The following is a 27,519-nucleotide window of genomic DNA, read 5'->3' on the forward strand; positions in this document are numbered from 1 at the left end:
TTTATATTGATAAACATTTTTATTCTAACATTATAGTAATAATTCAAGTGTAATTTTCTTTGCAAAGTCAACTCTGTTAAAACAAAACTTGTTAAATATCTTTCGTCAAACTTAAGCATATTCTTTTCAATCCCCCACAGCAATCAGAGCCACGTAGCAGAAATAAGATTTTTTTTAAAAGCCTACTACATTTTGTTATTGCTAAAAAATCTGAATTAGTTGTCAAGGTCTCAGAAGCAATGATTAATTAACTTTTGAAAGCTCAACCAGGTACTCTGACATAAAATCATGAATCCAGATATCAGTGTCTGGCAGTGATGTGTCCACTAAATAGACCACTACTTTCCGGTCCCAAGGGTTAGTGTTTTCAATAACTGTCTGCACCAATGCCACCAGAGGTTTCTTCTCCACATGATTTCGAAACACCATCGAAGCCTCCTCAGACCACTGGTTGCACTTCACTCCTAGGAGAAAGAGAGGAAAGGGAGCACTGAGGGGTCAAAGGAGCCTTTCTTTGATGCATTATAATGGAAAGCTATTCGGGCAATTCCAAGGTAGCTTAAGCATCCCAGGTTAGACTTGCCTAAGCTGAAAACCAGTTGCTGAGCAATCTAAAAAATCCAGCTTTCAGTTTTTCTACTCTGAATGAAGTCACTTCTCTAAGCTTTTACATAGAGACACAAGTTTCATTTGTGATTTAATGTTGTATTATAAAATGATGTAATAATGACTGCCTTACATTTCCCATATATAAAGTATATGCAACTTTAAACTATTAATTGAGATAGCTGGGGAAATAAAATATCAATATCAATGATATTAATGACATTTCTCCTAACATTTTTTTTTTCCTTAAGGACCAAATATAGGAAAAATAATTGCTGTATGATTTATTTACAGTGTAAATTTTCAAAATTATACACAGCACCATGGAAAAAGCACTGGATTGAAAGTCAGGAGACTCAGTTACTATTTCCAGCTCTTCTTCTATCAGGTGGTATGATCTTGGGGAAATCAGTTGATCTCTCAGTTCTCAGTTATCATAAAAGAAACTCATTGAACCAGATGAATTTTAAGCTCCAATGTATCTCTAAATCTCTACAACTTTCAAACTTGAGAAATCAGATTACATTTTAAAACAAAATTGAGGCATGAACATATATTTTTCAAGAAATATTATTAAACTAATATAAATTAACTCCACATGCACTGGATTAGACAAACCATAAATTAAGCCCTAAAGGAATGAAAGTCTAGGAGTTTTAGACATAATCTTGGAAGATTTGCTATGTATAGCAAATGTGTAGTGAGTATGTATGTATAGTGAGTGGGCTAAATTCTTTGACTATTAAGAATTTCCCACAAGAGAAGCCTAAAATTCTCATTTTATCTCTAGCAGCCCTAGCAATTTTTCAGCCATGTTATTTAGCAAGGAAAAAGGTAATCTTTTTATAGAGCTTCATCAGTAAGGTAAGAGATGACCCCACAGTATGGCTCCCTTACTTATATGATCCAGGAAATTGTATGCAAGGCCACACTGTGTAGATGCAAAGAATGCTCATGTCAAGGTCGTATGTAATGAAGCAACAGCTCACTGGGAACCTTGAGAGGGTAATCACCCAGTGACACTATCTGTGAGTGGGTAAGGGTCAATCCCAAGGTCCCTAGAGAATCCTTAAAGCATTCTAATTTAAACACTCCCATGAGTTCCACTTAGATTCCATAGAGTTCTATGGATCTAGGGATATTACCAAATATTTCAAAGGGCTTGGCTGGATGACAACGAAGTCTACCAAAGTGACGACTCCAATGGCCATGTCACAACAGGGGGCCCCCATGAAATTTCCAGTCTATGTCACTACCCTCTCTTGTGGATGTCTACACTGGAGCAAGGCAGATGTACTCTCTACCACATACACTCTAATAGTTCCTGTGCATATGTTTTCAATTGATTTTTTTTTAAAAGAGGGGGTTTCTCCCTTCATGATGAGTAATCTGATGCCCAGGTAGATTTTTGCAAATTAAGAGCAAGTCAACAGGAAGAAAGAAGGCTTGGCACAGGTGAGTTTGGAAAAGGAAATGAGGTCACAGATGGGACCCAAGAGCAACACTATGTTTCTAGACATTAGTATACAAAGAAACATTCATGCCTTTGTGCTACACGTTTTAGTTTACAAGGTGATTTCATATTCACTCTCTCATCTGATCCATGTATTAGTTTAGTTACATAAGCAGGACAGGGATTTGCTAGTCAGTTTATAAATAATTATGGGGTAGGTTGAGAAGTTAAGTGACTTGAATTTAGGCCTTTGACTTTAAAACAACACTTTCACTCTGAGAGGGAAGTACACAGTGAAGAAGGCATGCACTGGAGAGGCAGGCTGCTGGGTTAAGGCTGTGGGGGTCTTGGGCAAGATACTTAACTACTCTAAGCTGCTGTTTCCCGATCTGTAGGATAGTTATAGTAATAGTACCTAACCTCCTAGCATGGGAGAATTCAATGAAATAAAGTGGCTGGTAAAACTTCTGCCTCCTGGTCCCCCCAACCACCCACATACACACCTTGCACGACATTATTAAAGGCCTATTTACCCAGAGTTCCTTTACCCAGTACATCATGGCCACCTTTCAACAAAAAACTACAAGTGATACTAAAGGGAAAAACACAGTTGGAAGAGAATGAGCAAGCATCAGAATCAGAGTCAGACATGGCAGGAATGTTGGAATTACCAGACTAGGAATTTAACACAACCATGATGAATATAGTAAGGGCTTTCATGGAAAAGCAGACAAAATGTAAGAACAGATGGATAATTTAAGCAGAAAGATGGAAATTCTAAGAAAGAATCAAACTTAATGCTAGAGATCAAAAATACTACAACAGAAAAGAAGAATGCCTTGATGGGCTCATTAAAAGACTGGACATGGCTGAAGACGATCTCTGAGCTTGAGGCTACGATAATAGAAACTTCTAAAACTGAAAAGCAAAGAGAAAAAGACTGAAGAAAAAACAGAACAAAATATTAAAGAACTGTGAGACAACTACAAAAGGTATAACATATGCATAATGGAATAATAGAGGAGAAAAAAGAGAGAAAGTAACAGAACCAATATTTGAAGCAATAATGACTACAAATTTCCCTCAAATTAATGTCAGACACCAAACCACAGATCCAGCAAGCTCAGAGAACATTAAGAAAGATAAATGCTCCCCAAAATACATCTAGGCATATCATATTCAAACTTTAGAAAATCAGAGATAAACAGGAATCCTGAAACATGCCAGACGAAAAAGACACTTTACCTATAGAACAACAAAGACAAAAATGACACCTGACTTTGCAGAAACCATGCAAGCAAGAAAAGAGTAGGGTATTGAGGGAAAAAAACCCACCAAGTAGAATCTTTACCCTATGAAATTATCCTTCAAAAGTAAAGGAGAAATAAGGACTCCCGGACAAACAAAAACTGGGAGAGTTTGTTGTCAGTAGACCTGCCTTGGGAAAAATGTTAAGAGAAGTTCTTCAAAGAGAAGAAAAATAATATAGGTCAGACACTTGGCTCTATATCAGAGAATGAATAAGTAAAGGTAAATAAAACTTATTTTTCTTACTCTTACTTGATCTAATAGATAAGTTTGTTTAAAATAATAATACCAACAATGTATTTGATTATGTATGCTTGTGGGTGTGAGTGTGTGCGTCTGTATAACATATGCTTATATATAAGTGAAATGAATGACTGTAATGATACAGGGACAAGAAAAAGGAATTAGGGTTATTTTGTTATTATAAGGTACTCATACCACTTGTGAAATAATATAATTTTACATGAAAGTGGACTTGGATTAGTTGTATATTGCAAACTATAGGACAATCACTAAGAAAAGTTAAGAAAAGAGATATAATTGATATGCTAAAAAAGGAAAGAAAATGGAATCACAGAAAATGCTCATTTAAAACCACAAAAAGCAGAAAAAGTGTGGAAGACAAAAATAAGAACAAAGAACAAGGTCAACAAATGGAAAACAGAAACAGCTATGACAGATATTAATCCAAATATATTAATAATCACTTTAAACATCAATAGTCTAAATATACCAATTAAAAGAGATTGTGAGAGTGAATAAAAACATAAGACCCAACTATATATTGTCTATAAGAAGCCCACTTTAAATATAAAGATACATATAGAGTAAAAAGTAAAGGGATGGAGAAAGATATACCATGTTAACCCTAATTAAAAGAAGGTAGAAGTATGTATATTAATTTCAGACAGAGCAGACTTCAGTACAAGGAAAGTTATCAGGGATAAAGAGGAGGCCTGGTGCGGTGGCTCACTCCTGTAATCATAGCACTTTAGGAGGCCAAGGCAGGAGGATCGCTTGAGCTCAGGAGTTCACAACCAGCCTGAGTAACAGCAAGATGCCATCTCTACTGAAAATAGAAAAATTAGCCAGGCATGGTGGTGTGCGCCTGTAGTTCCAGCTACTTGGGAAGCTGAGGCAGGAGGATCACTTGAGCCCAGGAGTTTGAGATTACTGTGAGCTAGGCTGATACCATAGCACTCTACTCAGGGCAACAGAGTGAGACTCTGCCTCAAAAAAAAAAAAAAAAAAAAGGAGCATTACATAATGGTAAAGAGATCAATTCTCCAAGAAGACATGACAATACTTAATGCATATGCACCTAACAATAGAGCATCAAAATACATGAGGCAAAACCTAAAAGAAATGCAAGGAGAAACAGATGAATATACTATCATAATTGGAGACTTTAATGCCCCTCTATCAAAAATGGACAAATCTAGCAGGCAGAAAATCAGTAAGGACATAGTTAAACTGAACAGTACTATAAATCAACAGGATATAATTGCCATCTATAGGCTACTTCAACAACAGCAGATTATACATTCTTCTCAAGCTAACATGGAACATTCACCAAGACAGGACAAATTCTGGGAAATAAAACATACCTTAACAAATTTAAAATATTAGAAATCATATAATGTATGCTCTCAGACCAGAATGGAAATAATAGAATTAGAAATCAATAATAGAAGGATAGCTGGAAAATCCACAAATACTTGGAGATTAAACAACACAATTCTAAATAACACATGGGTCAAAGAAGAAATCTCAAGAGAAATTTAAAAATATCTTGAGCTAAATGAAAATACGGCATAATAAATCAAAATTTGTGAGATGCAGCAAAAGCAGTGCTTAGAGGGAAACAGATAGCACTAACTACATGTATTAGACGAGAAGAAAGATCTAAAGTGGCTTGTGGAGTCCCTAGCATACAGTAAGCACCAGTAACGGTTAGCCACAATGCTGGTGATGGGGATGATGGTACCTGCACTCATTACTCACTGAGAATCCTTCTTTGGGCAGTCTATCATGTTTAACAAAACACGTTGTTAGCAAAATCAAAACATTAAAAAGTACAAATGAAAACAAGTAACCATTAGATCTGAAGAAACTACTTAGAGGTTTGAGTCCAAAGCAGACTAACTGGTGGGCATACCATGTATAAAGTACCATTTTTGCTTTATATCCAATTACCCTGGGAATTTCCTTCGAGTTCTAGTAGGAAGACACAGTGAAATGGGCAAATATTTCAAAATAAAGCAATATAAGCCTTCTAATAAAAGCCTGTCAGTAAGTATAGAAGAATCTATATACATAATCTCTTTCATTGCTGAGATAAATCACTTCTGTCACTATGTTCAAGGTATGGGGTAAGCAGGGCTGAAGACTGTGGGCAGTAGCGAAGGGATCAGGATGGCACCATGTGGCCATGACTCCCCATATCCCAGTGTGGCAGGACACAGAGAGCCCAGGTGAGTGCCTTCTGGCCTCCGCGCCCTCAGCTGATGCTGTCAGGCCTCTGGGTGGAGCTTCCTCCAACTGCTCATGCTACCTACCTAATGGTAGGGCGCTCACGGGGGAGTCACCAACAGTTGTATTGCTTTCACAGAGATAAAAGGGAAACCTCATTAAACAATATTACAAAGAGTTATCTTTGTATGCCTATTAAATCAGCTCCTCAAATTTTAATGATAGTCGAGAGGCTGGTGTAAATGTGGTAAAATTGTACTCACATGCTTTTAGCTGTGATGTAAACTAGAAACTCACTTGGCCTTGAAAATGGTCATATTCTCTGACCCAGGAATGTTTTATGATTGTGTAATATTCCATTAGGTCAAAGTATTAAAATTTATGCAAGAAATAACTTACACAATAACAATAATGAAATATTCTCCTCCTGTTCCTGTTGATCATTTAGGTTGTTTCCATTGCTTTTTGCTTGTTTTAGCTAGTATACATAGCTGCACGGTTTTTCTTAATATACAATGAAAAGTATAAACAACCTAAATGTTCAACAATAGGGAAATAACAATAAAATGGCATATTTTGTCCATTAAAAATAACAAGCCAAACCATGAAATGACTGCCAAGAAGCAGTTAGGGAAAAAATGCTAAATGAAGAAAAGCAGAATGCAATATTATACCTGTGCTAAGATTATAGCTTTAGGAATATACTCATGCATGAAATCAGAGACAGAAAGGAGTAGGGAAAATATCAACAACAGATGTAATAGTAGAGCATGACTCTATGAGATCACTGAAATGATTTCTATTATGATTGGGATGTTATCAGTGAAAAAAACAAACTCAATAGGCCAGTAATTCAGTAACTTGCTAAGTACTCAGGACAAAATGACAACATAAGCTATGTTGCAGCACGAGTTCCATTTCCACAGAAATTACCTGCAAGTTGAGCTGTGACTGCCTGGAAGGGGAGCTTTCGGAACACATCCACCAGGGGCTGTACTTTTCTTATGTTGACCAACTCATGCTTGCCATAGTCCAGCTCATACACGGATACTAGTCCATTGGTCAGGATTCCTTTTAGAAGCACCCTGTACCACCTGGGTGTGCATTGGATTAAAAAGAAAGAGAAAACACACAAAGTCAACACTTGCTTTAAGGGTAACATCTTATGATAAAAAGAAAAATTAATGCAAATGATGGTTATCAAAACACAAAACTATATTGTCATAGAAGTTTTTAAAGCAATTGCTGCTTCTTTTTCCACTGGCTCATTCGACAGAATCTGCTCATTCAAGAGGCTTTACGGCCCTCACGGAGCTGGTGAAGGAAGCAGATACATAAACTGCCAACTGTCATGATGCAGAATGAACCAAATGCCATGGAGGATGATGAGGACAAAGCCAGGGGATCCTTTCACTGTGGGGAGACAGAGGATGACCACATGTTTGGCACACGGTACGTGTTTGGAAGATGGAAAGACAGAGGCAAGCAGGGCCAGCTGGGGCTGAAGAAATGCTTGAGAAGAAAGCACAGAAGACTCTAGAGGCCATGGTGGTGGCAGCAGAGCAAACACTCCAGTGTAAAGGCTGGAATGTGTGCAGAAATGGAAGAGAAATTCAGACTGGGAAGGCAGCTGGGGAGAGAGCAAAACAGTTTTGAATGAAAAGTTGACAATTTTAATCATGCCAAGTAAGGACATTACAAAACAAACCAAAAAATCTAACCCACCACCTAAAATAAGGAACTTGGAAAGGGTAGGAGAGTATGGGGGAAGAAGAGGAACATGGTTTCAGATCTGGAGCTCAAGGCACCAGAAAGAAGTTCACATGAATATACATTTCCCCTCTGGGGCTACATAAACATTATTAAAATGAGGAAAAACCTAGACATCAAGGCTAGTATATGAAGGATCATTTTAAAGTCCTACAGTCTCATTACATGATTAAAAAGTATTACTACACCAAGGAAATGAAGATCGTTCATAATGGCTAAAAGGAAAGTATCTTGGAGGTGATTCCTGCTCCTGAATGCTGCTGGACTCCACCACAGATGGCAGGCTCAGTCATTCCCTGGAACAGGTTTATCAGCCATAAGCCACAAGCCCAGAGGAATAGCAGGCGCTGTACTGCAACACACTGCTGGGCTGGCGTTGGCCAGACTGGACCAATTCTTCAGCCAATGAACCCCTAGCAGAGAACGGGTATAGGAAACCCATGCAACTGCTACAGGGCAAACCACTGTGAGAAATCTACGAAGGGGTCAACTTTAAACACTTTAAAACACTGTATATGACTGGGCCCCTTGACCGAATCCAAACTTTACATAACAATTCTCTTTAATCAAAGGATTTGTTCTGTCAAAAGGCTGCACTCAATGATCCAAAAGGCCACAGGTTCCCCACCCCTGGACTGGGGGCTTCTGAGTTAATTCCAGAAACCTTCAGACAGGTTCAAAGTGCGGCAAGAAATGCTCCATGCGTCCCAGAGATAACTGGAACACAGAAAGGATGCATAATAAGTTCATGAGCTTTGAGGACCAAATGGAGTTAAGCTGGAGTCCCCACCTGGGCCATTTTCCATTTGTGTCACCCTGGGCTCTTTATTTAACCTCTCTGAACCTCAGTCATCTTATGTGCAATATTTTAATTCACTTGCAGAAATAATGTGTGAAAAGTGCCTAGCACATTACTTGGTTTATAATAAGTACTTGGCAAATGGTAGCCATCATTATGATTATTAAAATGAAGATTAGCTGTATAACTAAGAGCTTCAGACCAAACTGAAGAGAAAATTTCACGTGTGGAAGTGCCAGTTTGGTACAGGTTGCTAATTTGTGTAAGTGCAAAAGGAGATGAAACCACCAATAGCATCATCTTTAAATCGTACAGGGGCAACATGATGGTGGTCGGTGTCTTTAGCCCATAAATAAGAGGTACACAGCAGTGAAAAGAGAGTCATCAGAAATTGATGTGTACTATTTCTATTTAGCTTTCAATTTTCAAAACTAATAAATAAAGGCCTCAGTTTTGACTAGATTACCAATTTCAGTGCAGGCATCACCTGGAGTTTGTTAAAAACACAGATTCTGGAGAGATTTCTGATTCAGAATGCCTGGGGTAAGGAATGAGAATATGCATTTTTAATAAGTTTTCCAGTATTCTTATGCTGAGATAGATTTGGAAACCTCTGTAATAAAATAGGTATCTGAAATTCCCGAGTCTTAACTTACCATAGTTGGGAACAAAATTTAGTAAAATATTAATAATCCTGAGTTTTAAATAAACTCTAAATACTTTATATTGATTCAGTTCATGAAGTTTAAAAAAGCATCAGATAATTTGTTCTTATAATACAAAACATCCCTTGATTATCTGGGACAAATTAACTGGTTGAAGCCCAAGAGTCCTGGGACAGAGCTGTTCAAACCCATGAGGGTGGGTGGGGAGTGTGAGGCCCACACTGTAGGTCTCCAGTTCATGGGTTCTCCTCCTGCACACAAGCCCTTTCCTCCTGGTGGGAACGCCTCACCATCGATCATCATTAATGTGCCCCCCAGATGATGGGTAGCATGAGTTTGGTTTTAACTGTGATTGAATTATCCTGCAAAGAGTTCTTATTGAAGAAAATTTACACAAATTGAATTAAACCCATTTATGCTTGTGGTGCAAATAACATGACATAGCAAAAATGGTTTTTTGAAGATCAAAATCTTACAACATGGAAGTATGCTTTTCAAAATGAGAGCTATTATACTTTTCACTTTTTTTTTTGACACAAGGTCTTGCTCTACTGCCTGGGCTAGGGTATAGTGGTGTCATCGTAGCTCACTGCACCCTCCAACTCCTGGGCTCACTTGTTCTTCCTGCCTCAGCCTCCAAAGTAGCTGGGACTACAGGCGTACACCACCATGCCCGGCTAATTCTTTTATTATTTGTAGAGACAAGGTCTTGCTGTTGCCCAGGCTGGTCTCGAACTCGTGGGCTCAAGTGATCCTCCCACCTTGGCCTTCCAAAGTGCTAGGAATATACGCATGAGCCATTACACCTGGCCACTTTTCACTTTTGAGAGTTAAAAATTAGGCTTTTTTCTCCCAAGAAAATGACAAAATTTTATATATGCCTGTTTGCTATCTCAAGAAAGAAAGAAAACATTTCATTTAAAAAAAGCAGTTTGACCTTTTAAATTGAGTTTTGAGGGGAGTGTGTGTGTGTGTTTGGGAGGAAGACAATTCTTTGTGTTCAGCATCAACAAATAAACTCATTCATTTCTCCTATGAAAGCTGGCAAAGGGACAGGACAGGAGCAACTGTGACGTTTCCCGGGGCTTCAAGGCTTGAGTGGAGAGTGGAATGCTTGGGCTTCACTGGATAGAACCACACATATGAGGGGCTCTGGGGAGGACAGCATGGATCCAAATGTTAAAATATTAGAAAACAGACTAAAGTGCTGAACAAAGTATGGTTCTCCCAGTTCCAAGGCCAAAAAGTAGTGGAATATGCATTGTTGTTCCTTACAGAAGGGGGCACAACTGCTAGGATATAACTGACAACAAAGCAAGAATTTTGTCATCTTTCAGCAAGTAATTTTTCTTCTAGGAATATATCCCATGAATAAATAACCAGAGATGCAAACAAAGATTTATGTTCAACATTATTTATAATAGTGAAAAATATGGGAGAAAAAACCCCTACATAACAAAAGAGAATTGTAAGTAAATTATGACTTCTCCATATGATGAACTATCATTCAGTCATTAAAAAGGTTTGTGAAGAAACTTTATCACATGGAAAAATGTCCAAAGCATAATGTTAGGTAAAAAAAGCAGGTACCAAATTATACATACTAATAATATACCAACTATATAAACATGCATGTATAAAAACTAGAAGAAATACATAAGTAGTTCAGTAAGTGTTATGGCTGGCTTGTTGATTTTAATTTCTTTTTGCATTTTCTAAATTTTCCACAATAAACATTTTATTTTTTAAAATAAAAAGTAATTAAATGAAAAATCTGGCTATTTTCTGAATAAAAAATATTTTTCTAATGGAAAAACATCTAAATCTTCATTTTAGGTGTATAATTAGGTTTTAACAGAAATATGGTTTCTAGACTTTTAGATAAATGACATCATTTTAAATATTAGAAAACTGAAAAATTCATTGGTTTTGTTTCACACTCAAAATTCCCATTCATGCAGTTCAAAGTTCCCCTGTTGAGATTAAGACTCTTGATATCATTCTACACATTTTTCATAGGAGTAGAATAAAATGCTTTGTCCAAGAACCTACTTATTTTCCACTTTTGCAGCATACACTTGGTCTTTTTCCACCGCTATGTGGCGCTCTTCAGACACACTGTAATATAGAATCATCTCTTCCATCAGAACTTCCAACTTATGTATCTCCTGCCAAGGCTGTATGACAAAGTAGCCTGGGTGACAGGCCACTGGTACATACACATCCATGTGTTCTCCTGGCTTTGACAAGACCACAGGAGGTGGCAGTTCCTCCACGGAGAAAGAGTTGGTATGGTCCACCACGGACTTTTTGATGACATCCATGAGGCTCTTTCTGAAATTCTCTCCAGTGCTGCCAGACACAGGTGTGTTGCTCAACACCGGTGTGTTGCCTGACACGAGCGTGTTGCCATTTTTGCTAGGAGAGCTAGCTCCACTGGATATGGCACTCAAAAACACATCCTTCTGATGCTTCCACAAGTCTGCATTTGTAATCTGGCGGTTAATACTGTGGTGAGGATCGGGGAAATTCTTAGGAGTAAATAAATAAACGTGTGCAATCCCTCTGGTTTCATCTACTTTCGTAACCTTTGGAAAACACAAAAAACAATTCAAGGAATCCAAGTTCACATTGAATTCTGAGAGGCAGTTATACTAACCCTAAACATTAAAACACAGTATTTTGCAAACTGCCCCCCAAACCTCCTAACATTCATTTTATTTAAGGAAGATAAATTATCTATCACAGCTTAGCAATAAATTGTCTCTTCAAACTAGTCTAGAAAACAGTGCAACCTTATAGAAATGAAAAATTTACTAACTTTTAAAAGCTGAGAAAACCTTGTGGCTTACTATAGGTCATTGTCACTGAGAAAGGGAGTGATTCTATATATCATGATCAAAAGTTTTTCATTAATGACATTTCAAAACACTCAGAGTAGAAACAATAGTATATTAAGCCCCAGGAGCTCATCAGCCAATGTCAACAATAAAAAAAAATCACAATGAGGGCAAAACATTCTCCAGGCATTCTGCTTAAGGCTGGTGCACCCTCTGACTGCAAAGGGAAGGAAAAAGTGTTGAAATCCACCATATCCTTAGGCACCTCTGGTTCAGATTCCTTGTAGGGTCCTAGTATATGTCCTTCCCCTCCCCTCCCCCCCAATTACATGGGAGGAAAGGGACTTGGGGAGAAAAAGAAGAACAATGGTCTTTTGCCCAGGAGACCTTCTGACTACCTACCTCTGCTCTTTCTGCCCAACGGGTTTTTGTATGGAATTAGCATACATTGATATTTGTGATTGTACTGCCATGTGTTCCATAGGGCAAGGTGGCTGTTAATTATTCTCATCAGCAACTCTGGTTTATCTTACCAACGACAAAAATAAGACACTTATAGCCACACCTATCTTTTACCAAACAGGGCTAGAAATGACAGGGAGGAGCACAGCCATGAAGAGAGGGAGAAAACAGCAAGGAAGTCCATCTACTTAAAGAAATTTGTTTCCTACCAAAATCAATCTTTTTAAATTCATCCTTTGAAGTACTAATGAAATACTGACTACTAATTCATTTTGATATTTATGATACAGAAGTACGATTTTAAAAACTAAGAGTTAAAAAGTATTTTTATTGAGTACCCAATATTCTGGCTTTAGGAGCTTAAAGAGTATCTGAGAAAATATTAATAATACTATGTGACAACTGAGAAAAATAAAATAGTACATACTTAAGCATGTAACTGTACATTATAAACCCTAGAGGAGACTAAAGATAGCAAAATCAGTGTAAGTTAGAATAATTCAGAGGTCTTCATGAAGATATTTCCCAAGGACATTTCACTGTTAAATGTTATATATAAAATGATAATACTATTTGCATCAGATAACAAAAGAGAAAAAATCATCTTCTTACATTTCTATTCTTGCAAATAGGAGTGATGTTTATGATTTAAAGATGTAGAAGTTCAGAAAAAGAAACTAGAGCTAGTGAAGTAAATACAGCAGTTTGAATAAACGTTAGGAAAAGAGGCAAAAATCATTCTAATTTAGGAAAAAAAGAAATATAGGGCTTATTTAAATGATCTTTAGAAAAATTTATCAGGAGATATGTGGGAATGTAATTTCTTATCATAAAGCAAAATAGAAGCAGAGAACCATCTCTGCTACCTTATTAATAAAAGTATATTAAGGGTTTAAAAATAATAGTAGAGACATAGGATAACTTGTTACATAAAAACCAATTAAACCATGAAATATAGGTACACACGTAATCAATCTCTTGAATATAAAAATGTGTTAGATGTGAAAGTGTCAGTTTACAGTGAGTGAGATAAAATTCCTGCACAAAAACCAAATGAGCCCTTACGGCTGCCAGCTCCCTTTCAAAATATATCAGGAACAATGAGACACTAACCTTAATGCTACAGTCTGAGCAGTTCAAAACAGAATCTCTTAACCAAAGCACAGCATCTGGTGTCCACATGCCAATAGACTGTGGAAGATCTGCTAAACAGCACTTAATAGCCTGGAAAGAAAACATGATGGAAAAGTGAACACACCATCATAAAATATGTACTTACGTGTAATGTCAGTAGCATTTTCCTGCAAGTCAGACATTGCCAAGATAGAGAGCAAGCAACGATAGCTAATGCTGACAGTCACAGCTCTCAGTTGGAGCATCTGCTGTGTTCCTGGCTCTATTCCTATTACTTCGACTGTCTTTACTCCTGTTATGGGCCAGGGCTTGTACCAGGCACTCCAAATACTCTCACTCTCCCACGCTTCTGCATGACAGGTATTGTGACCCCATTTTACAGATGGTGAAATGGACTCAGAGAGACTGACTTGTGTGAGATAACAAACCTGTGAAGACAGGGTTGGGACTTTAGGGTTATCTAGGCCTTCCCTCTAAGCTCAGCTGAAAAAAAGAAAAAAAACAAAAGAAGTGTCATTTGGAGGAAATCTGACTCCCACTGCAAAAGTCTTTTTGGAGGCCTAGGTGCTACATTAAGCATTTCCTGAGTACCTCAGGGGTGCCAGGCTCACCTTCTGAAGGAGGTTGTAAGGAGAATTAAGGAGGGTGAGAAAAACTGAATTCCACAGATCCCTAAAAGCCTCATTGTCCCCAGTGCTCTTTACCTCCCACCCCCACTGCACACACTCTTCTGAAGGATGCTACAGCAGGGAGTGAAAGGTGGCCTCCGGGACTCCCTTCACCTCAAGCAAGTCCTTGAATTGATGGAGGCAGTTTTGTGCAAGGGATGAAACCCATGTCCAGGATTCCTTCTTTCCTCTCTGAACCTCTTCCTCCCTTGCCCCTCCTGCCTCAGGGGTGGCAGGCCTCTTATTGTGCCAGCTGGATGTGGCACCTTTCTGGGCGGGGAAGAGTCACTCAGAGCAGAGAGCGCACTCCAAGACCTGCAGGGGCTGAGCAGGCAATGGAGGAGCCAGGCAGGCCTCATGGGGCCCACACAGAAGGCTGCGAAGCTGCCAAGGAGCATGGCCCCACAAAGGAGAGGGCTCAGTACAGTCAGATGCCCCAATTTGTTGAGAGAAAAGCTCGAGATAGGGATTTTTGTATGAAATGTTTAAATTTTAAAATCCTGGCAACGAATTCACATTTTTAAAATACTGTAAGAGCCAAGAGCCAAAACTCAGTATGTATGGGTCATCTTTGGCTGACAGTCACCAGTTTGCTACTCTGACTTAGACCCTTGGGGAGATGCTGTTAGCCAGATGCTTGGGCCAGCTGGCCTTTAAGGTTCCCCCAACCAATGGCCTTTACCTCTGTCAAGTCATGAACCTAGGTAAGATTAATGAAAAAATGTGTAGTGATTGTTAACGCTGTAGCATGAAGAAGGTACTGTGTAACTTCCACACAGTCAGAGCAGTGGGACAGATCCTTCCTTCCCCTCCAGCCCAGGGGCCCTTTTCTAGGTAAGGCTGGCCCTGCATGGCTGTTCCAACAAGGGGATGTAGAGGCCAGAGGTGTTATTAAATGACAGCAGCACTTGAAGGTCTAAGAATTTCCATTATGGCTGAGAAGAAAGAGAGCAAAAATGATTTTGAAAACAGCTTCTCTGTAACAGTCATTGTTAGAAAAGCCAATGGTGATGGGAGTGAGAGAGATGCCCAAAGTCATGCTAATTACGGACGACTACCTTTTATTCACTGAGTTTGATGGAAGGTATCTTCTGAAAAATATTAGTCAAGGGACAGTTTGAAATTATAGAATATTGAATAGTTTGTTTTAAAGATATTAATTTCTGTACAAAGTCTTCTACTTCTAAAGGTGGTAAGTAGTTCTGAACAATTAAAAATAATTCAAAATCCTTATCATTTGAATTGTTTACTAATTAAAGAAAGGATTGGCTGAAGTTAATTTTTTTATTAAAATGTATGGAGGGAAAGTCATTAAGAAAATGATTAAGTATGAACAGATTCCCAAAGAGAATGGTTACCTAATTAAACTACAAACTCTAGAAATAAACATTTACATACAATATTCTAGAACGATGTAGAAGTCAGTAATGGCATCTAATTATTACAATGGAACCTCTAATTGGACAATATAGCCTAATGACTCAGTAACTGACAATAGAGTCTAATGACTCAGTGTACTTGAAAACAAACATTTAGCAAACAACATTTTGTAAATATGACCGGTCTTCTTGCCTAAGTCAGCTAAGATTTACTTCTGAAAACAAGACAACCACATTTGGACAATTTCCAGTTTCTTACAAACTAGGTCTTTGACCATTAACTAGATCAAAACCAAGAGGGCATCTCACAACATGATTATAAACACAATCAAATCTCTTCCAGCAAATCTCCCAGGCTGGTAACACTGTACCTGTGGTGGGATTGCAATCATTTCTTGTAGAAACCGAGGCGGAATTTCTCTGAGCTCTGACACTTTTACAGATGTCACAGTGCCAGAGTCCAGGAACTGAACATCAAGAGCCCGGCTGCTGTGAACGTTTGTGATCTGAAATGAGATACATGTTGGCTTATTTATTAGCACACCCCAAAGACCAAAATGCTTCTGTGAAATTACATTTTATACAATTCTAAACTGCATATTAAAAGCAACAAACACTAGTGTTAATTAAGATTTTCCCTTAAGTGTATTATTTACTAAATATTCTTTTAGAGAATTGATTTCAACATTTAGTTTTTAATTCATTTAATCTGTAATAATCAGTAAGCTAATAATAATATTCATTAAAATTCATAAGTACAGTAATATTTACTATTTCTCTCATTCTAGAACACAATTTATTATAAAATAGTTTGATATGTTATTATATATTACTGGTTATAAGATGTACTCTGTTATTCAAAATGTTACAATGGAAAGAAAAAACTATCGTATCTTAGGAATGAAGAAATAAAAAACAGGTAATTCAGAGACATAATTTTACTGTGGGTCAATACTATATATTTTTAAATCATAATGTATTTTATAGCTTTATAAGAAAACTTAATAATTTTTATTATTTTTCCCAACTGAAAAAAATCAAAACTCAGAAAGTCATAGAGAGGTAAATTAAAGTCTAAATTAATAGTTCAAAAAATCAGAAAACTACACCTGAGTCAAAGCAATAATGACCTTTGTAACCATTTGTATAACTGTCAAGAACAAATATATCATTTAAACACAGGATCTGTTCTTCATTAATCATTTTTCCCTCCCTAACTTTCTATACATCACTAAGAGAATGAATACTCAAACCTTCTGTCTACCTCAAAGGTAGACAATACACAATTTGACAATAATAAAAATAATACTAGATATTATCTAAAGTATTTGGAGAGACACTGAGAATGCATTTTTGCCAAAAACGTATAACCTGAACTTAAATATGAAGACACTCAAATTGAGAGACACTTTGCAAAGTGAAGCTACTCTTCAAAAAGTCACGAACAACAAAGAAAGACTGGCTAACTGCCAGACTGGAGGATCCTAAGAAGACATGACAACTAATGCAATGTGGCATCCTGGACCAGAAAAAGGACATTTGTGGGAATGTCCCACAGTTTGGGAAAACTCAGTAAGTTCTTTAGATTAGTTAATGGTATTGTACTAATGTTAATTTCCTGAGTTTGATAATTATAGAACGGTTAAATAGTATGTTAAAATTTGGAGAAGGTATGTAAAAGGCAAATGGGACCTCTGTGATATTTTTTGTAACTTTTTAAAAAGTGAAATAACTTCAAAATAAAATGTTTAAAAAGTTAGTATTTGTACATTTACATATTATAAACTAAATAACAGAGCTTTAAGATCTGAATAATGCCATGATCTTTTCAAAGAGTCACGTTTTTGAAGTTTGTACTTAAGCACATAACCTTGGTTATACCAGCCTTCTGACATATGTTCACATTAATGACAATAATTACTTCAAAACTGCTGCTATCATTAAAGTAGACATGACCAGTGTTATTTAAATAATGGGAAAATCAGCATAATTAAGTTAACAAAATGTTGCTATGCAGCATTAAAAAATCAATAAAGCAATGATTCTTACCTTTTGGAGGCTGGTTTGAGAATCTTACAAAAATTATGCATACTTTCCCCCCAAAATATATAATACAAACACACATACAATTTATATGCAATTCCAGGAGGGTTCAGGGTCCCCCTTGCCCCCTGCCCCATGAAAGTAGAGGTCTTTGTATCTAAGTTAAGAACCTCTGTAGCAAAGAAAAAATAGAAAAAAATAAAATAAAATAAAGCCAAGATTTCCAAATTTAGCAACTGGGCAAACTAGATATCCTAAAAAGAAAGAAAGAAAAAGAAAGAAAGAGCAAATAACCACAAAAATCCAAAACCTATCTTTTAAAAAACATCTAACACATGATAAAATATAATAAACCTCATTTCAAATTCATAACTGAGCTAGCAAGAAACTAAGACAATTGTTAGGGACTGGAAATAGAGGAGTATGTGAACACTGAAGCCAAAACCATCCTGGGCAGGAGATATAGCCTTAGACCCAGGCAAGAGGGAGGGAGGATCTGAGAGTGTCCCATGAAGCCAGGACTCTCAAAGGGCTACACTCTCAATGGGAGGGCAACTTTAGAGAGCAATTAGGCAATATCTAGTAAAACTGAAGATACACATTCCCAATACTTAGAAACTTCATTCCTATGTATGAGGGTTCATGGTAACACTGCTTATAACAAAAGACTAAAAACAATAAATGTCTGTCATCAGGAAGATGGAGTGATAATACCAGCATATTCATAGTTACATGATATAGCAGTAAAAATAGATGAACTAGAGCTGCACACATCAATAGGGGTGAATCTCACAAACACAATGAATGAAAAAGCATGTTCACAAGAATCAATACGTTTTATTATTGACAGAAATTTTAAAAACGTATTCATTTAATTATATTCATTTTCTTTTTACTATATATATTCTATATATGTATTCATTTCTATATTTCTACTATCTAAATATTAAAAGTATACAGTAAAAGTATGTGTGTACAGTTATAAATAACAGTAAGACTATAAACAAATAATAAACAAGAATAAGAAACACCAAATCCACCCTCGGGGTAGGGGCAGAAGAAGGGATGTAAATGGGGAGCTTCAACCATATTGGTCAGGTTTTACTTCATCCTCGGGTGGTAAGTCCATGAATGCCTATTCCATTTTATAAAAATCCTGTTTACTTGAAATGTTTCACAATAAGAAAAAGAAAAAGTCAAGTGACTGATTTTACCTCTACTCGTAACCATTTTCCTTTGCAATGGAAGAGGCAGATTTTCCCACAGAAGGGTAATGAAACGAAGTACTCGGAGGTCATGTGCTATAAAACAAAAACACGGTATTTTTATTACTCTTACCAAAGAGCATACTGCTACACCAGTAGAAAAACAGATTGCTGTGGCACAGGCAGACTGTCATACCCACAAGGAATCAGACTTCTGTGACCCCTTTCCCTCCATGGAGTGCACTGCAGTGATGCAGCAAATGTACCAGGGTTATAAAACTTCTGCCTTGTTACTCATGCATTTGTTTACGTCAGTGATTTACTCTCCCTACGAGTACCTGACTCATAAAACAGCACTATTAAAATGTCTAAAACGTTAGCGTAGAGGTCAGTGTGATTCATTTAGGCCCTGGCTCCATCAGTTACACGTGAAGAGAGGTGCTGAATCTGCCAAAAAGCACGAGAGCAGCACGGCTGAAAAGTAAGAAGGCTGGGCTAGCTGTCAGTAAGGCCTATTAACATTTCTTAACATTCAGATTCAAAGATAGGAAGATTTTAATTCCAAAACAAATGTTATCAATACAAATATGATATCAGTGCCAGGGAAATGCCATCAAATCACAGCTGTAGTTCTCTTCATCTTCCTCTTCTGCTGTAGCTTGATGTTGGGGACCTATTCATGGTCTCTTTCTGTTCAGGGTGAGTGTTTCTATTCTCCCCAAAGGCAATGTCTCCACTTGGGTTACCAGGGCACTAGCAAATATCGAGAGTGCTTTCTTTACCACTATAGGTTATAAGAACATCCATACAAATGAGTCACTGGAGTCAGTCTCTTTGGGTGTCTCAGATTTCTCCAAGATAGACTAGCAAATTCAACTTCAGTAATGACCTTGAGATACATACACACACACACACATATATGGATGACATCTGAAACATGAAAGAGATAAAGCTATGTATCTAATGCCTCAATTCCAGACTTACAGTCTGAATGCAGGTTTAATCTGATTCAGAAAATATTTTGGAATATCCATTCTATGTAAGACAGCAGATTAGGTACTGTAAGGGATGTAGAAAATTGGTAAGGCGCCAATAATCCTACACTCTAGTAAAGGCAAATGGCTACAATACAAAGCTGAATATGAGTGCCCTGAGGTACCCGATGTGCTCTATAGGGTAGAGAAGGATTCACTTCCAGGGGTGAGGGGGCCAGGGTTTAAGAGGCAGTAGGGTTTAGTAACTTGGAAACCACAGCATTTTCTGGATTATGAATATAATGTCCTAATGGCCGTAAGCAAACCACTTTAGAAACTTAAAACAAAACCTCTACAGATCTTGATTCAGAAAAAAAATACTAGGATTAAAGTGTAAAGTGCTTATTAATACAATTTAAACTGCAGAACCACATTTACCAGGCAGCAGGCCCTCAGGGACCATAAAGAGTTTGGGGACTGATGCCTGAGAAGGAAGATAAGGGCAGAATTAAGAAGGCAAGTATTATTCTCCTTCTAAATTCCAAGGTTTCTCTGTTGCCTGAGGCAGATGAGGCAGCCGGCTCTAGCAGACAGAGGCACAGGCACCTGCATCGTGGGACTGTCAACTGCATGTTATAAATGACAAATCTACCAATTGTTTGAGGACTTACTATATGCTAGGCTCTGAGCTAAGCAGTATTGCAATTAGTCCTCGTGACAATCCTATAGATACACACTATTATTGCTTCATTTTACAGTGCAGAAATGGTATTACATTCTTTTAAAGCTCTGAAGTCTGGTGCTCTTACCTACTATTCTAGAGATTCTACCTCAAACTATTAAAAAATTATTCATACTTATATAATTTAATGAACCACTCCTGTTTATAATTTTAGGGCTAATTTTAGACGTGGATGATATTCCACCATACCTTACAATGGAAGTAGTCCTCTATCTTATGTAGAAGGTCACTGAGCTTGTTGAGACCCCTACAAGGCACCTGGCAGTAAAGTGTCCCGTCAGAGCAAATATTAGTCACTTTGACATTTGTGTACATAGCGTCAACCTAGAATAGACAAAAGACACCCCAAGAATGGTTGAGAACAGAATGCAGCTCTTACCAACCTAAGGGGTATCTACCTAAATATCCCGTTAAAAGTCTTTGCATTTTAAAACCTTCTAAGTTAGAGGATAGATAGGATGAAATGAAATTCATAACTTAAATGTAAAAAACTAATTTGGATTCCTTTCTTTTCAAAAGGAATATCTAGTATCATTTGTGTCAGGCACCAAATAGACATTCTACATACATTACCACATTCCATTGTCTGAAAAGCTAAGAATATCCTTAACATTGATTTATTTTCTCCCCATTTATTTAGAAAAAGAATTATTATATAAACCATGTTTTTGCAACATTAACAAAAGTGAAAATAAAAAACTCTCACAAAATCAACTATATTATCAGTCTACTTTCTAACCTGTGTCCACAGGCCACATAAAATTTTGTGATTTTTAAATACTATAATAAAGTAAATATTTAATTTTAGCCATTTTTAGTCAAATCATACTATAAAGACAATTTGCAGTTGTTCTACTTATTAAAACAAAGTTTTTCCCATTGTTTTTATAAAGTCTTTAAAATGATCATCTTAAACATCTCATCCTATTCTCTAGAGTGAATGTTCTATCATTTATTTAAGGTTTCCTTATTTTGGGGCATTTATGTTCTTCACATTTTAAAAATGCTAAAGCTAATAATAAACATCTTCATGGACCTAATTTTCCCTTTTTTATATTATCTTCCCTTATTATCTTTATAGAATAATTCCAGGTCTTCCTCTACTTGTAGAGCCTGACCAGTTCCTCTCTCTGGAATGAAAAAATTTATATTTATACATATAAAAGAAAAAAATAATTTCACATAAAATCAATACATGTTTGTTGTAGAAACTGGAAAATAAAAAATCCAATTCCTAAGAAATAATTACTGTTAATTTTTTGGCATTTCCCCCCTTCCAGCTCCCCCTTCTCCTTTTTTCCCTTAATATATAAGTAATCTGTCTCTATCATTTGTTAGCCTAAAATTTATAACATTCTTTTCTGATGATTTTCTTTCATACAATATGTGTAACAGACAATAACAGTGATCGCAATGGTACCTGCAGGTGAACCTCTAGTGACTTGTCACATATGGCCTTCAAGCAGGTGGCATTGATATTGACATCATCTTCTCCTGATGTATCGTACAGAACAACAAGTGGAATATCAGCTTTGTCAAGTATTTCCACTGCAAAGATCTTTCCACAAGTTAAAGATTCAACCACTTTCACTAAATCAGGATCATCACTTAGAACTTCCAATCCTGAAAAATATTAAATATTTTAATTTCTACTTAATTCGCAAAATAATTTTAGGATGCATAGATTGTATCTGTCTTGACCACTTATTAAAATTATTAATCTAACACAAAATTGTTAAATTTTACATGAAAGCTTTATTTTATAATCTTTTATGCCTTACCCTTTATGTTTTAAAAAATATAATGTGAATGTCCTTTTGAATGATACACTAAAGCAGGGAATCTTAAAACAAGAAGAAAAACTGATGATCAATAAGAATTTCTACCTGAGGAGAAACAACCTTCACTTTATATACAAACACACATTTCAAACAAAAAGACTAATACACATAAGAAGCTATCAGTCATGTCTGCCAGTCATGAATCTGTAATGTTCTTCCTAAAATTCTACCCTTGATTTTTTCATTTTTTAATTAAATATATACAATATTTTTTTCTTATAAAATGAACATATATATTTGGAAATTGACACAAGCACTATTGTTTGTTTCTTTTTAAATTATACTATTATGACCCTAAGAATACCAAAGAACCTTCTGATTTATCAAAAATTAATGTTTTAACATAACATAAGTATTGGGTGAATTTTGTTGTAGTCTAATTATTCTTTAAATTCTTTGAAAATTGTAATTCCATATATCATATATCTGATAATTCTAAGTTAATCTAGTAAACTAATGAAAACTAACTCATTATTTCCCCCAGTGGTGCCAAAGTGCCTATTTCTATATTCTTCCCCTTTAAATCTATCAGCTAAAATTTACCTCCTGAACTACTCTCCTCTTGTTCTGTTCTCCAGACACATAACTTTGTAGCTTTTCTCAAAGCCGTCATTTCAGCATCTTAACTCTTGTCCTATGCTCTTGATATGTTCTTTCCAAAACCAACTCCCACAGGTTCCTCATAGGCTTTTACAATTTCTTCAGGTTTATCTTACAGATAGAGTCAAACCCAGCTCCTATGACATAAGGACTCATCCTGACTGGGAAGGAGGCATTTATTACTTCAGAGGACTAGTTTTCATGAAAGAGTTATGATCATTTTCTGCATCTGGCTCAAGCTCCTGTGGCATGAGGCATATTTCTTTTTTTTTTTCCTTTTAGAAAATTTTTATTGGAATCACATTAAACCTTTAAATTACTTGAGAATTAAATAATTACTTTAATAATATTTAGTATTCCCATTCAGGAACATTGTATATCTCTACATTTATTCTCCTGGTATATGTGTCCATATATTTTTTTTATTTCAGCATATTTTGGGGGTACGAAAGTTTAGGTTACGTATATTTCCCTTCCCCCCCATCAGAGCTTCAAGTGTGTCCATCCCCTAGATGGTGCGCATCACACTCATTATGTATGTATACACCCATCCCCTCCCATGAGGCATATTTCAATGCCTTTCTTCATCATGAACATCATATGACCACTGTGTCCTCTACACTTTAAGTTTGTCCCTATAATGTCACTCTCTACATGTGCATTCCTCTATGCTTCCTTGAGGAAGAAAGAAAAGAATAGTAATACATGGACTATACAAGAAACTACACATGACCTCATGACCCAAACTCATGCTTGGGCACGGGAGGCTGTTAGGCGTAAGCATCACCACAGTCCATCTCAGTGGGAGAGGGCTGAGGGTCACCTCACAACACCTTGAACAATGGGACTGAAACTGATCAAATCCCATGATACAGGGCCACTATCAATTGTTACTAGGGCAGTCAGAACAAGAAAAAACCCTTTAAGATGACCAACAGACATTTTTATAATAAAATTATAATAAATATATTTTCATATATATAACATAAAATATAATAAATACATTGTAACATTCTTATAATGATCACATCCTATAAACACAAATTTATTTAAATCTTTCAAGAAATAACACATGGTAACACCTTGAGATAACTAGTCCATTTTAGGACTTAAGCATCCAAGAGTATGGTGGTAATAACCTATCCAAATGGAGAGAGTTTATTAAAAGTTCCTCTTACCTGCAAGCTTACATTTTGTGGCTTGGAATGAGAGTGAACAAAACTTCGGGTTCAGTTTGTATCCTTTGCTCTTTTCAACACTTTCACTAAAACCATAGTCAACATAGCATACCTAATGATAAAAAAAACCCAATAATGTTTAGGCTCAAAGTTCTTTTCCCTCACTTAAAAAACTCATTTGATACATTTAATTGGCTCCATTTTATTCCATAATTAGCAAATTAAGGGGTGTCAGGGGTGTCACAGCTGCCTGGAAAAAGTCAGGGGACATTTCCCCTGACTTACCCCAGATGAGAAAGGTTGGGGCTGAGACCAAGGAAAACAGCGCTCCTGGTCAGGCCCCAGTCCCCTACCTCGCCCCTTTGTGAGACAGCTCAGCCCTGGTGCCTTGCTGCTGCCAGTCTCTCGGCAGCACATCTGTCTGGTTCTGCCAACTCTGCCAGCCGCCTCCCCCACTTTCACTAATACCATAACACCCGCATCACTCTCTTCTTTTTAAAAAAAAATGATTTTTAATTATTATGGGTACATAATAGTTGTATATCTTTATAGGGTACATGTGATGTTTTGATACAGGCATACAATGTGAATTAATCCAAACATGGTAATTGGGGTATCCATCACCTCAGGCAGTTAACATTTCCTTGTGTTAGGAACATTCCAGTTCTACTCTTTTAGTTATTTTAAACTATACCCTAACTTATTGTTGGATTATAGTCACTTTGTTGTACTATCAAATATTGTTCATTCTATCTAACTATATTTTTGCACCCATTAACCATCCCCACTTTATCCTCCCCTCCCTGCTACCCTTCCCAGCCTCTGGTAACCATTATTCTACTCTTTGTTTCCATGAGATCAATTGTTTTTGATATTTAGCTCCCACATATGACTGAGAGATTTGTCTTTCTGTGCTTGGCTTATTTCACTTAACATAATGTTTCTCCAGTTCCAGCTATGTTGTTGCAAATGGCAGGATTTCATTCTTTTTGTGGCTGCATAATAGTCCATGGTACCACAATTTCTTTATCCATTAATTCATTAATGGACACTGAAGATGATTCCATATCTTGGCTATTGTGAATAGTGCTGCAATAAACATGGAAGTGCAGATATTTTTCCAATATACTGAATTCCCATTCTTTGGATATATACCCATCAGTGGGATTGCTGGGTCACATGGTAGTTCTATTTTCAGTTTTTTGAGGAAACTCCGTATTGTCTTCTATAGTAGTTGTACCAATTTACATTCCCACCAATAGTGTAGGAGCATTCCCCTTTCTCCACATCCTTGCCTGCATTTGTTATTGCCTGTCTTTCTGATAAAAGCCATTTTACTGGAGTCAGATGATATCTCATTATAGTTTTGATTTGCATTTCTCTGATGACTAATGATGTTGAGCACTTTTTCATATACCTGTTGGCCATTTATATGTCTCCTTTTGATAAATGTCTATTCAGATCCTTTGCCCATTTTTAATTGGATTATTTGATTTTTTTCCCTATTGAGTTGTTTGAGCTCCTTATATATTCTAATTACTAATCCCTTGTCAGATGGGTAGTTTGCAAATATTTTCTCCCATTCAGTGTGTTGTCTCTTTGTTGATTGTTTTCCTTTGCTGTGCAGAAGCTTTTCAGCTTGATGTGATCCCATTTGTCCAATTTTGCTTTGGTTGCCCATGCTTTGGGCATATTACCCAAGAAGTCCTTGTCCAGACCAATGTCCTGAAACATTTCCCCAATGTTTTCTTTTAGTAGTTTCATAATTTCAGGTCTTTAATTCTTTAATACATTTTGACTTGATTTTTACACATGGCAAGAAATAAGGTCTAGTTTCATTCCTTATTCTTCTTGAGTCACACACTTCTACCTGTTCCCTGGGCAGCAGTATTTGTTTCTAGAGAGGGCACCATTCTTGTGGTATCTATCAGATTCTAAATCCCCATAGTAGCATTTGTGATGGCTGTTCTCAGCTATTGTGCTTCTAGGGACCAAGATGCTTCTGTCAATGACAACAATGACGTCATGACTGGAAAACACGGAATTCTACACTGAAAAAATAGGTACTCCTGTGTTTTTTTTTCAGGGATGTGAAGCTGGGTTAGGCCTTCATCCAACTCAACAAAAGGATCCAAATCTGCTGGACAGAATTCTGTGTTTGCAGAAATCTGTACGACTCTTTCTCACCATTAGCATAGTTCATTAAGAGCCTGGATATTATTTTTAGAGTATTTACAGAACCTGCAGTTGAAAGGACTATATAAGCTGTGGTTTAGAACGATAACTAAGAAATGTGAGAGAAAATGCTGAAGATCTAGTATGCTTCTCTAATTAAAGCAGATGATGGTTTTTTTTAAAAAAACAAAACAAAACAAAACAAAACAGGCCGGCGTAGTGGCTCACGCCTGTAATCCTAGCACTCTTGGGAGGCCGAGGCGGGCGGATCACTTGAGGTCAGGAGTTCGAGACCAGCCTGAGCAAGAGCGAGACCCCATCTCTACTAAAAATAGAAACAAATTATCTGGCCAACTAAAAATATATGTAGAAAAAATTAGCTGGGCATGGTGGCACATGCCTGTAGTCCCAGCTACTCAGGAGGCTGAGGCAGGAGGATCGCTTAAGCCCAGGAGTTTGAGGTTGCTGTGAGTTAGGCTGATGCCATGGCACTCACTCTAGCCCAGGCAACAAAGCGACACTCCATCTCAAAAAAAAAAAAAAAAAACCAAAACCAAAACAACAACAAAAGCCTAGGCAAAGGCTTGGCTAAGAGATACTAGCAAATGCAGAGGCAGGTCCCTTTTCACTTTCTGCGGGATTATAAAGTTCACAGGTCAGCTTCTTAGTACTTAGATTATGGTACTAATCACACAAAACAAAAATCCTCCCCAGCAGAGAATCTAAGGAAAAAAAGAGACAGAGAGACCACCAACTCCTTTCCCTGACCATCTGGTAAGTGGACCTGTAGGGCCTGTCTGCCCATATTGGAAAGATCATCTCTTAGAGTGCACATCTGACTCCACACTGTCTTAGGCGTAGATTGTCGGCAGGGTCCCATGTCTGGCAGTTGGCCATTTAAGTGCACAAGTCTATTTCTCCAGTCCTAAATTAGCACCTGTTCTTCCTTCTCATAGGCCCCAGGAGTTAGGCAGCTCTCATTTCCTTAATAGCCATCACCACTTAACAGCTTGGGGTCTGCTCTTCCCAGACCCAAAATGGAGATAACATGGTCTGACAACAGGACATATCATGTGAAATCACGATTCTTGGGAAATTCAGGGATGTATTCTTAGCACAAGAAAGACTAAAGAATAACTGCCCCAAATGCTTCAAAGTGTTTCTGTAGTGTTTGTAGCTTATTTCGTTTCTTTCTTGTTTTTAAG

At 37.0% G+C, this 27,519-nt stretch overlaps 1 protein-coding gene across 2 annotated transcripts in view; it reads right to left on the bottom strand.

The window, feature by feature from the left end:
- The window catches only part of TDRD7 (tudor domain containing 7), a 68,473-nt gene continuing 40,954 nt past the window's right edge, over nt 1-27,519 (bottom strand). For both annotated transcript variants that reach the window (XM_045562509.1, XM_045562510.1), the window contains 9 exons: nt 24,140-24,251; nt 21,941-22,143; nt 20,710-20,844; nt 18,814-18,900; nt 15,928-16,062; nt 13,489-13,599; nt 11,126-11,661; nt 6,773-6,933; nt 1-464 (listed from right to left, as the gene is read on the bottom strand). In XM_045562509.1, the coding sequence (XP_045418465.1) occupies nt 244-464; nt 6,773-6,933; nt 11,126-11,661; nt 13,489-13,599; nt 15,928-16,062; nt 18,814-18,900; nt 20,710-20,844; nt 21,941-22,143; nt 24,140-24,251 (1,701 nt within the window). In that variant the 3' untranslated portion in view covers nt 1-243. The remainder of the gene's footprint in view (nt 465-6,772; nt 6,934-11,125; nt 11,662-13,488; nt 13,600-15,927; nt 16,063-18,813; nt 18,901-20,709; nt 20,845-21,940; nt 22,144-24,139; nt 24,252-27,519) is intronic.

The sequence above is a fragment of the Lemur catta genome, chromosome 10 (genome assembly GCF_020740605.2).
Source record: "Lemur catta isolate mLemCat1 chromosome 10, mLemCat1.pri, whole genome shotgun sequence".
Lineage (NCBI taxonomy): Eukaryota > Metazoa > Chordata > Mammalia > Primates > Lemuridae > Lemur > Lemur catta.